The 12,386-nt window shown below is 41.9% G+C and overlaps 1 protein-coding gene across 1 annotated transcript; it reads left to right on the top strand.

Annotated features, from left to right (window-relative positions):
* The first annotated feature begins 366 nt into the window (after positions 1 to 366).
* Positions 367 to 12,203, top strand: xkrx (XK related X-linked). Its single transcript, XM_088374633.1, has 3 exons — positions 367 to 1,182; positions 6,322 to 6,581; positions 8,334 to 12,203. Exons 1-3 carry the CDS (start codon positions 854 to 856, stop codon positions 9,182 to 9,184), a joined length of 1,440 nt encoding a protein of 479 aa, XP_088230759.1. The 5' UTR covers positions 367 to 853; the 3' UTR covers positions 9,185 to 12,203.
* Positions 12,204 to 12,386: the final 183 nt, after the last annotated feature.

Raw genomic sequence — 12,386 nt, 5'->3', positions numbered from 1 at the left:
TGGGAAGTGTTTCCGAACTTTTTAGTGGTACTGATGTATATTATTATAGGAAATCAAAATGTGATGACAAGATTCCCTATCCCCGAAAATATACGCTTTTTTCTTTTGTCTTTTTGTTTCATTTTCTTTTTCTTTTTTTAAGAATAAATGGGATAGGCTCCAGCACCCCGCAACTCTGACCAGGATAAGTGGTGTTGAGAATGGATGTTGGTTCATGAAAAAATAAAAATAAAAAAAACTCAAAGGTGATAAAGACGAATACAAATATGCAATTAGTACGGAAGGACCTAAACCGGATATCCATGATTGATTTAATGCTCTTATTTTAAATGTCACGCATTTCACTTCCGGTGTAGTGTTTATTTTGTACGCCAGCTTGCGTGTTCTTTTTTGCACAGCCACTGAGGAGGGTGCATGCCATGAAACAGCTGAAAACACATGCAGCCGCCACAATCACGCGAACCGCCGCCGCCGCCACTAAGTTAGTGTCATGAGTCCCAAATTTCAGACGAGGCAGGAAAGAAGACATTTAGAGCTTTTAACGATGATTGAGCTGACGACGTGACGAGGCGGAACTTCCACGCCGACAGTCGGACCAAGCGAGCGCACCCACAACACCGGCTCAGGAACGAAGACACAGCTGCTTTCCAGGCGTTTCCTCTGGTTATCAGTGTTTCAAAACTGGACATTTTAACTATTTTGATCGCTGGAAGGAGCAATGGTGGCAGGTTGGAGAGATGGAGCCGAATTAAGCATTGAACTAATGGACGCTAAGATTTTTCCATTTAAATACGCGCGTTCCCTCGGTGGTTAAAGCGTGACTATAAAAAGTTGGATTTTTACTGTTGTCGCCATGGAGGAGCAGGAGAGGGAGATTTCCTACGCGGATCCCCCGTCGTCGGACAGCGAAGTTGTGGTCGTAGTGAATCCGAGTCGAGTGCGCCCTCCGCTGGGCGTGGTGCTCGCCACGGTGCTGTACTGCGCGGAGCTGCTCAACGCCGCCGTGCTGTGCGGCAGCTACCACCGCACGGACGACGACCACTGGCTGGGCTTCACCATCGCCTTCATTCTCTTGCCGGCGGTGCTCATCCAGATGACCCTCATCTTCATCCACCGGGACGTAGGCCGAGACCGGCCGCTGGTCCTTTTGCTGCACCTGCTACTCTTGGGGCCCATCATCAGGTAGGTTTCCAATACTTGGAAACAAAACAAAAACAAAATATACTGTGATCAAAGAATTTACAGGTTGCAACTTAACCGCTTGCGTACATCATGTGGAGCAATTCAAATGATCAATAATCTCATTTAAAAAAAAAAAATCAAATATAACATTTACTCACCAAAGATGCTGATTAGAAAATGTATTAATGTGTGCAGATAGGCACAGTTATGTTTGTAACAAGTTTTGCTCCGACCAACCAATCACAGATGGGAAATATCTTGCCTCTCTGAATTTGTTGCATCATTGTCATCATTGCTCCCTGGTTCATGGAGAGCTGTCCCTGGTTTTTTCCTCTCCCCAAGATCTTGGTCAATAGATCAACCAAGATCATTGCATCATCATCCATAGAGGTTGAAAAGAGTAATAAGCCTATTTGGCAAATTATGGAGTAGAATACAGATACAAGTGACCCAACCTACGAGTTTCCAAGATACGAGTCGTCATTTTGCCAATTGTTACCCCCCCCCCCCCTGCCCACCCCCACCCCCACCCACACACATACATTTTTGCAAACTTGATATACAAGCACTTCTCACAAATTTGACTCTTAAGTGTTGTGCATGGCTTAAATGCACACTCACATTTATGCAGTTAACACAAGATAAATTACCAAATCAAATCAAGTCTCCTTTGTCTCCCATTTCCACACTTTTTGACAATCCACTTCTCCCGTCTCCCTCGCACCATGTTTTCACGGTTCAATAAAACACTAAATTGTACATGATACTTCATGTGCAGCCTTACAACAGAACAATGCATCTTTGTTTATATAGCGCTTTCACAATGGCTTTTGCAATTATAATGTGCTCTAAGTCAAGTCCAGTTCATTTATATAGCTCTTTTAATGTGTTCAAAATTGACGTTTTTAATCGCGAAAAACTGTTTTGGAGATACAGTGGTACGATCAAATGATTACTGCACAACAAGAGTTGTATCTAAAAGTCTGCACTCACAAAGATAATAATCCCAATATAATGTAAGTATGTGTTTGGACTCTTCCATATTCTCCCATTGCAAACAGACTCACAGTCCAGATGGAATTAACAGAAGGCCTCACACTGAATAAAAAGTTCTCCCACACAATGATAAATTGGAACCATCGAAGCTGAACCCAATCTGTTGCATTATACGTACTGTTCAACCACCAACCAACGAAACATTGACAAATAAGTGAAATTGAATTAATCAAACTGTCCCCATCACAATGGGAAACATTTGGATAACCTTAACAAACGTAAAGCTAATGTAACCATTGCAATATTATTACCTCATTCACTGCCATGGACGTTGAAAATCATCAATCCAAACGTTGACTGCCCCAATTGAATTGACTTTTTACAGTGAGTAATCGATATTTTTAATGATCATATCCGGGCTCCGTCAAGTGAATATGAGACCGGCTGCCAATATACATCACTACTTTTATACAATACAACACAATACAATACATTTTTATTGATCTTTCAGCTTCAGTGTGTTGTCCACTTATTCGCTTCCAGAGTTGGTAGTGCTGGCAGATACTGTATAACTTAAACTATACTAAACAATAGGACTGTTGATTTTACTAATCAACTTTCAGAGCAAATCAACTAGCAAAACCTATCTATAGTAATCTGCACACAGTACTACTTTTAATAATCAACTCTGCTGACTGTGATGTATTTAACTGAGAGGTTTTCTATTTATTTCATTTTTGTTGTTGGATAAATATTGCTTCTGAATTGTGAAATTACATTTTCTATAGTATTGATGTTTCTATCACCATATGTGATAGGGATGAATGCACAGCCCACCACTGGGTTCAGTGCAATTGATTTTCTTTCTTTTTTTTTTTATATCCCCTCTCCTTGCAGTAGCTTTTAATGCCTTGCAAGCACACCGTTCTTCAAATTTATTACAGCTTGATTTTGGCCAATCCTTTCGCAGTGTCCTGTTCATGCAGTTGATCTTAAAGTTAAAAGGAGCGATCAGAGAAGTGTCTAGAAATAGCCCTGTGCACTTTTATTCTAGAGGTAATCGGGAAGATAACCTGTTTAGCAGCCATGGAGCGTGGGAGAGACTGTGGCACTCTCAAATTCACACCCCCTGCAAGAAACCCGTTCGACATTGGGAGCTTTGATTCACCAACCTCGACATTTACATGTGTGGAAGCAGTTGGGTTCATTAATCCGTTCTGATCTCATAAAACCACCACCCCGATTTTTTTCTATTGCATTCTACAGTATTGTATTGCTAGTACAGTATTACTTTATAAAAACATTCAACAATAACATGAAGAAGTGGAATGTAAAGCGTTAAAGAAGGTGGCAACGGTAGATGACCATTTAGCCCAACAGGCTCACAGTGTAGAGGTAATGAGTGCAAATCAGGGCTTTGGCCTTTCTGTGTAGAGATATTTTTTCTTCTCCCCTTGCTTACGTGTGGCTTCTCTGGCTGCTCCGAGTAACTCCCACGTTCCAAAAACACACATGGTAGGTTACTTGAAGACTCTAAAATTTAGAGTCTAAATTACCTAACCCTAACCCTTACCGACCTGTTTGGGGCCACCACCACCAAAGTATGCTTGTATCTCAAGTTTGAGCTCCCACGTTAAAGCCAGAAAAAAATGGTTTGTCAGAAAACTCATATTTCAAGGAACCATTGTATCCATCTTAGTAAGACGTTTTGGAAATGTACTGTGTATGCTTCCAATGCTTCCATTGTAACTTCTTGTAGGTATAAATGTCATCTGTCCCAAACCTTTTGGAATTTGCACCAAAGGGTGGGGATCGGTTTTTGAGTGCGTTAAAACTGAGCGCAAGAGAAACAGAGAAAACTCAAGGGATGGTATTTGTCAAGACATTAAGCAAACATACTCCAAGCCATTTTTCGGAACACCCATCAATTTCAGTTCCAAAGCACATAACCAGAAGCAGCTGTTATCTCTTATCTGCTCTATGCTCCCACTGCTCACACCAAGTAGTGCGCTCCCCACGTCAATGACTTAAATAGACAATGAGCATGTGACCACCTTTGAATATCACACTGAGCAGAATGAAAATGAAACAAAGGCCAGAAAGAGCACACACACACACTGGAGCACAGTAGCATTAGTCCTGCGTTGCACTTCCTCTGGGTTATCTCAACTCGATGTAAACACATTGCCTCTGCTGCCTGTTGGCTTCCTGTGCAACACTCAGGGAGGCTTTAATGGCTGAGCTCATGACCACGTAGTAAAACATCTTCTTTCTCAAACAACTGGAACGTTATGCCAGAAAAAAATAAAACCAACCTCACAACCTACGACATACTGATATGTCGATTTGTCCACTGGTTTGGGCTAAGTCTTGGTTCTTTCCTGAGTTCAATAGCATCAAGCAGCATATCATGCACTGTCTGCATGGTCACTCAAAGCCAATATAGTGCGTGGTCACTTGCAGCCAACATACCGGCACCTATGTGTGAATTCCATGGACAACGTCTCGTTTCTGTGGTTCAGTGAGGAGCACGGCGTCATCGTATCAATTTTGAATGTTTTTTTTTTTTTCCCCAACAGTCAGTAAAGTTGCCGATCTTGTCTCAACTTGTCTCTTCAAGTACATACTCAGCAAGACAAACAACATAATTACTCTGTCACTCGTCCCAACATGCGCGGCTTCTTGTGGTTGCCACACACCTGAATGTATACATGGTCTTGCCAGAGGCATGGCCGCTTGATTGTAGGCAGTCCCAAACAGGATGATCTCGCCGTCGAAAGAATTTCCTGAGCGAGATCGGTGTCACAGTTGCTCTGTGTTCCCGGCTTGAACCCCAGCAGACACGGCCGTAAAAGCAAGTCACCATATTGATTCCCTTGCCTAATTTATTCATCAATATTGCCCAGCTGGCTCCCAAGAGCTTTGGCCGGAGCACACAAATGCTCATATCAGTATGTGAGGGGGGATGGTGGTGATAAGAGTTTGCTGCCAGCTGACAACATTTGGGTCAAGGACCAGCGTGTCACGTTTACGCGGTGAAATTAGCAGCCGGTCAGCACCCTTGCGAAACATTCCAGCACAGTGACATGAAACGCCATGATTCACTGATTCATCTCTTTTTAGAATTGTGTGCACTCCTCCTACCCAGGAGCCTCGTGGAGGCTGCAAAACGAACAGTGTGCTGTTTGTCCTGCAACTTAACACAGAGAGCATTCACCTTGAAAAAGTTTACAGGACCACACCCTTGAAAGGTTCTGTTAAGCCTTTCAGCCCTCAGGGAAGGAAGCGTGTTTTCTTTCCTCAGGCTGCCCTCTGGTGGGGCCTCAGCTTTCCTTTTTGTATTTGTTCAATATTTATGAACTTAACCGTGTTTAGTTACGATAGAGTAAACACTCTTAGGATCTTTTAACCCTCAAGTCCATTTAATTAATAAGGAAATTTTTTAAATACATGTAGGGATTATCATCCATCAAGGGGAAATCCTCATTACACTGCAGCGTAGAATTTATGGACAAGATTAGGAATAGGGGAGCATATTACGTCCTCTTTTATTTTATTTTTTATTTTATTTTTTACAAATGACTTGCCATTAGTATTGAGTAAATCAAGTCTAGGTGTTTATACTGATGGTTGTAAGAATTTCTAAGCCAAATACACATGCAGTGATGTGGTTAACCTGAAGATGGCGCCAGTGTCTTGTTTTCCCAACTTCAAGAAACCAACATGCACTACAATTTCATTTATACAGTTTATCAGCAAATAAAAAGATTATTTGTGGGTAAGAACTCCTTTAAGTTGGAGTTTATGTCAGAACGTCAGTCCAGACTATGCTGTTATATTGCCAACATGACGAAGCAATTTTATTCATACACAATGTCGGGGTTGCTGGGGAAACGTGATGTTTTGCATTTTTACAAAATGGTTTTGAGAAATGCATGTTTGAAAAGTTAAGTTCTTATCCGTGAGATGTACCAAAGCGACTGAAAAAAATGTATATAATTAAAAAATATTTTCTCAATCTTTTCAAATCTTTTCATTGACTTCTAAATGAGGTGTGTCCAAACCCTCTGTAGCGTTATCAGGTTTCTTCTTGAAAGTAAGCTTTGTGCAGTTGTAAAGGAGTACTCCATGTTTGTCTTGCAGGTGTTTTGATGCCCTGATGGTGTACTTCAAAGCCGGCAGGAAGGAGGAGCCTTACGTGACCATCACCAGGAAGATTTACTTGAAGAGGGGCGAGGGCACGCGCACAGAGTGCGAAGTCAGCCGCTCCGAGCGCATGCTGGCCACGCACAGAAACGCCTTCAAGCGCACCACCGTCATCCAGGCCTTCCTGGGCTCCACTCCGCAGCTCACACTTCAGTTGTATGCCACTATCCAGGAGAAATACATCCTCCCCATCCGATGTAAGATCATTAAGGTTATTAAAGTTGGAACTCAAGTCATTAACTAACATGTTGGAATTTGGGTAGGCTTTCTCGTCACCTGTCCCTCCAGCTACAGGTAAACGTCTATACAGAACATTGTGACAAATGACCACTTTTTTCTGAGAACATCGTATTTGAAATCTTGCAATACTGTTTTAATGCATTTTAGGTTCCCCTGATATTTCATCCCAAAATTCAATATTAGGCCTGTCTTGATAATTACTACCATAAATGGATTTATGATACAAAATGGACACCATAGTTTTAGCTGACTCTCTCAGTGGTCATTTACACGTGTGTTGTTAATGTTATTGTCATCAACATTCAGTCAGCTAACAGCTATTGTCAAACTACGGCAATCTTTCATTGCTTTTTTATGCATTTGTGTCTGAGTTTTTGCGTGAATGTTGGCAGAAGCCACATTCCGCTTAGCCAGCTCTTACCCATCAGCTGCTCCCAGAGTCCCGCAGGCCAAAAAGGTCCTGGACTCAGCTTGACGGCACCCCTTTACTGCCCGTGTCCACCAGCGGGTTTGGGGATTGCCGCTGCGACAGACACCGACCACCTTAGGGCCACCGCTCCGCCTCATCAGTGGCGCAGAACACGGTCCACTCAATTTTAATGTCCCCCGAGATGTGGGCAAAATCTGCCATAATTGAGAGTAGAAAGATTCTGCCAGGCGTTGCCAGCAAACCCTCACACCTTTGGGTCTGCTAGCTCAGACCGGCATCTTGCCCCATCATTGAAGTCAACGCACTAGGTGATGATCAATTGACCTGCTCTGTCCTTCCCAGACTGTCCAAAATATGGAGAAGCAAATCCAATGACACAACCACAAAGTCGATCAGAGAACTGAGGATTAGTGTCCTGGTGCACATATGGACACCCTTATGCTTGAACATTGTGTTGGTTATTGACCATCTGTGATGAGCAAACATGTCCAATATCAGAACACTACTTGGGAGTCCCCTCAATCACAGAAATAAGAGGACGAATAGTCCAGTTTGTGCAGAAGACCGTGTTTACCCACATGCATGAAAGAGGAAGTGTGTGCCAATTAAATGATGTCATGACTCGGGCAAGAGTTCACCAAGTTGTTGTGAAAGCTTAGTATTTTCTTGTTGAGTCTTTTTTAGTTGTTGTGAATTCTCGGTTAGACGTGACGCACTGTAACTTGTAAGACTTTGTCAGCATATTTTGTTGTGAAAGCCTGACTTGTCAAGTGACTTGTTACTCGTTCAACTTGAAGGTTGAGAGATGTTGTTTACATACGACAACTCCCCCGCCACAGAGACGGCGCTAATTGACGGCCAGCTTAGCGTGCTGGAGTTTTTCGTCCCACCGTGGCTCGAGATATGAGGAGCTGCTGAGTATGTCAAACTTTTAAGCAGCACAACAATGTCAATTTGAGCTGCTAAATTATCTTCTTGGCATGTCGTATTTTTAAATCAGGCTCAGAGTGATTACAAGGAATGATTCCAAAATGCCACATCCTTACTTATTTTAGCCTCTTTTCGCTAAAATTGGCGAAAAAAATATATCCAATCCTATTTTTGTTAATTCGTCAAATAAAATTGTTTAGTTGGCTAAATAATGATAAAATGGAAAGAGGTTAGTAAAATAAAAAAATGCACATGGTTTGGGTTAATAGGGCTTGATAAGGCTTTTGACCGAGACATACTTTATGAGGAAGATGTGCTCTGCGATTAACACAATCTTTTCTTTTTGCAGTGACTTTGATGATCATTACCAAGATCTCCATCATATACGGGGCCCTGGTGTGCAGCGTCCTGGCCATCCAGATCCGTTATGACGACTACAAGGTGCGCTTCCGCCCATCCGCCTACCTGTGCATGATCCTGTGGCGGGGCCTGGAGATCACCACACGCATCACCGCCCTGGTTCTCATGAGCACGGCACTCACCCACTGGGTGATCCTAGTGGGCATGGCCAACCTGCTCTTCTTCTTCTTCCTGCCCTGGGCCGAGTTCTGGGCCAAGAAGGGCTCACTGGCCAAGGATGTGGAGAAGAACTTCTCCAAGCTGGGCACAGTGATAGTGCTGTGCTTGTTCACGCTCCTCTACGCATGCATCAACGTCTTCTGCTGGTCGGCTGTGCAGCTGGACCTCAGCCATGGAGAGCTCATTGACCGCAGGCAGCGCTGGGGCCGGCTAGCCATTTATTACAGTGCCCGCTTTGTTGAGAACCTGCTCCTCATCACACTGTGGTACTTCTTCAAGTCAGACTTCTACGAATATGTGTGTGCGCCGCTGCTCGCCGTCCAGCTGCTCATCTGCTACAGCCTGGCTGTGCTCTTCATGCTGCTCTTCTATCAGTTCTTCCACCCGTGCCGCAGCCTCTTCCGGCACAACATCCACGACTGCCTGCGTTGCATCTTTTGCCGTCGAGGAGCAGGCCAGGGTGCAAGCCAGGCGAGGAAGATGGCCCCGTCCTACTCCACGGCCGCCACCATGGTGCTGATGCCCGACGAGCCCCGTGAGCTGCTGGACCCGCGAAACCTCAACAGCGACACGGAGCAGCAGGAGACGGCCATCCTGGATGACATCACGGAATATGCCTGAGATCACAATCGTAGGAGCACCCGCTCCGCTAGTGGCAATGATTTCCAACCCGCTTCATTGGAGAGCCGTGATAGCTCATTAGGCGCGCTGCAACAATTGATTCCATTTCACTCAAATGCTCTGGAAATGACCACAAATCATGTCTTTGTTCATCTATGACAGTGACATAAAGTGAGTGAGGGTGGTGCAACAAACAATACAGTGATCGTTCATACAGTGGTGCCTTGAGGTACGCATGTAATTTATTATGACCAGGCTCATAACTCAACTGTAACATAAATATTTTTTCCCCCATTGAAAGGAAAGAAATTCCCATTAATTTGTTCCATCTTCCCCAAAATAAACCCAGATTTTGTAATCTAACTTTTAAGGAGAAAAATGCTATTACAATACTTTATATATATATTAATTAGATACAATGAAACCAGCAGACAGACAGACAGATCCCGTACATGGACGACTGGGTTGTGTGAATGTCTACATGTGTTGCTGTACTGTTTGTGTTCAAATATCAGTTTCTTGCTTATATTTCCCATTGAGATTAGCCTAATCTGAGAGTGGCATTAGTTTGAAACCTTTTTTTTTTTGAAAATTGTGGACCATTAGCCAAAGTGCTACTAATTGTGCAGTGAGCTACGACACATGCTATGTATCAAGTTGCTGCTCACAAGTCAGTCAAAAATTCGATTAAGTCCCTTGTAAATCAAGGCAACACGGTACTGTTGTTTTAGTCACGATTAGACTAACATTTAAGCAATATTAAGAGCCAACGTTCAATTACTGTACTGGTTTATTCCAATAAATTCCCAGTAAGGCCCGTGAAAGGTACATGCAGCGGAAACGCTTAACATCTTCCGCTAACGACCCATGTTTAGCGCCTCCCCATCATATAAAGCTTGTTCTCTGTTAGTATCTATCACTTAAAATTATGTCCTAAAGGTAATTTGGCTGGATTGGATTTGATCATTTAACATTGCTTTGGCGCCATCTTGTGGCACCTCTTGTCATACATGCAAATGTTAAACTCATGATCTCAATCTGTATTGGATTGGTAAAACCAGTCCGCTTAGTTCAACACCAGCTATTTTTGAATGGCAACCGGTGGATATAAAGGTTTGTTGGACTTTTGACCAACTCGCAGAAAAGTATTTGATTCTTTGGTCACTTAACGTTGCTGGCATAGATAGATGGTGATGCTATATTAATGCGAATAATGGAAAATATATTTGTAGTAAATTAATGATATGAATTAAAATGTTCGGACCATTTGAGTGAAACTTCTCCCAACACACTTGTGTGCCTTGGCACAGTAGTTGGGAATCACTGAATCAAACCTAGGGAAAAATGCTCAGTGGCAAGTATGTAGTACAAATGTAATAATGTGGTCATTACTGTCGTAGCATACTGAGAGCTGTTTCTAATATTTTGAACCAAAATGACATCATTCATTAACTCCCATTTTGTTCAAGTCATATTTAGATGTATATATTTTTAAAGGACTCATTATACACTACTGCACTCGGGCCAATTTGTTTACCTTAAATGTTGTGTTATAGTCACAAATGAAATGTTTAATAGACTGATACCACTGTGTTGCACTGGATAGGTGTTTCTCGTACATCACTAAATTAGCATATTGTAGAAAGGTATCATAGTAGATTAAATAAAACAGTGAAGGTTTTTTGTATGGAGTCATAAAATGTATAAAAAAAATACAATTATGAAGGCAAATTTCTACCTAATTTGTACATTAGTGATAATGCTAATGGTTACTTATTTCATATTTGGGGGTTTGATGAGCTCTCATCTGTAATCCAAATTCTAAATGATAAAAAGATGGTGTAATGTGGGTGGGAATTGTACTATTTTGACCCTCTTTGTGTAGCTGCCAAAATACTCGGAACAGCTCTGTGTGATGCAGCGCAAGATACCACAACCACAATATTGTTACTTTACATCTTGTTACTTGACGTCAAAAGTGAGCATTTTTATCTGTGTAACTTTTTTTATTATACAGATGTACCTATCCAAAATCACAAATCAGTGAACTATTTGTGTTGCCTTTCCCACTGAAGTAGATTTTGCAAGAATGTACACTACACGGGACAAAGAATGCTTTCAGAGTGGACCGCGACCAAAGCAGGTGTGCGGGGGATTGTGCGCCAAAAAGTGCAGCTCAGTTGCATTGCACAAACTCTGTAAGAAGTCAGATTCTAAGGAATTAACCTTTCTTGCCTGCTTGTCAAACTGCTTGGACCGGCTGCGACGCATGCCTCGCTTTGTTAAAAACTGGTTTATTGTTCGGGCAAAAGTGACAGCAAGATCTGTGGGAAACAAAAGTTGAGTTAAAGAAGCAAACACTCTGAAAACAATCATGATTGATGAGCAGAATAGCAAGAAAATACACTACTTGCAAAAGGTTTGGGATGTTTGGATTCAAGGTGAACATTTCAGAGGCACAACAACAATTGATGGGAGACCCGCAAAGGTTCCCTCAGAAAGTTACAAAAGAGAGATCGGAAGACAAGATGAAAATTCTCATCAATTAAACACCATTTGAGAAAATTTGACCTTTAGCTGCTTGTTTAAAAAAAAAAAAAAAAAAACAGCAAAGTCTGAAAAAAGACCTGAAGCATAAAATTGTTAGACTTCCAAAGACTTAGAAAAGGTCAACTTTAGTTGACCTCTTAAAGGTTAGATTGAGTTTTAGGTCCATTGTAAATCTTCACTCCAGAAAGTCAAGTATCATTAACATTTTGTGAGTAGTGTAGACTGAATGTCAATCAGGTCGAAAAAGATAATCATCTTAAAAGGTAATTATCATGGTTTTGTAATGACATGTCCACTTGTCACAATGTAGAACAATGTTAATGTGACCTTTCTGCCACTGAATGAGCTTCTATTTTAATTTCTCACCATTTTACCGATAAATGTTTATGGAATTTTTTTGCATCCAGTGCCTTGACTACTATTGTTGACTTGAAACCTTAATAAAATAAACCGTCTATATTTAAAACAAGTTGCTTCGAGTATAAAATCCTGTTGACGTGACTTTTCAGCAGCTATTTTTAAACATCTTCATTAAGGTTTCTTACACGTCCTCATTTTTCCGCTGTCAGACTTCCTGTCTTATCGGAATGCAGTCCTTCAGCTCCTGAAGGAAATACTGCACCTTTTAAGTTTCCTCAATTCCACTCTGCCT

This window comes from Syngnathus floridae, chromosome 1 (assembly GCF_059516105.1).
Source record: "Syngnathus floridae isolate MCC-2025c chromosome 1, RoL_Sflo_1.0, whole genome shotgun sequence".
In the NCBI taxonomy this organism is placed as follows: domain Eukaryota; kingdom Metazoa; phylum Chordata; class Actinopteri; order Syngnathiformes; family Syngnathidae; genus Syngnathus; species Syngnathus floridae.
This window is presented reverse-complemented; position numbering and strand designations above follow the sequence as displayed.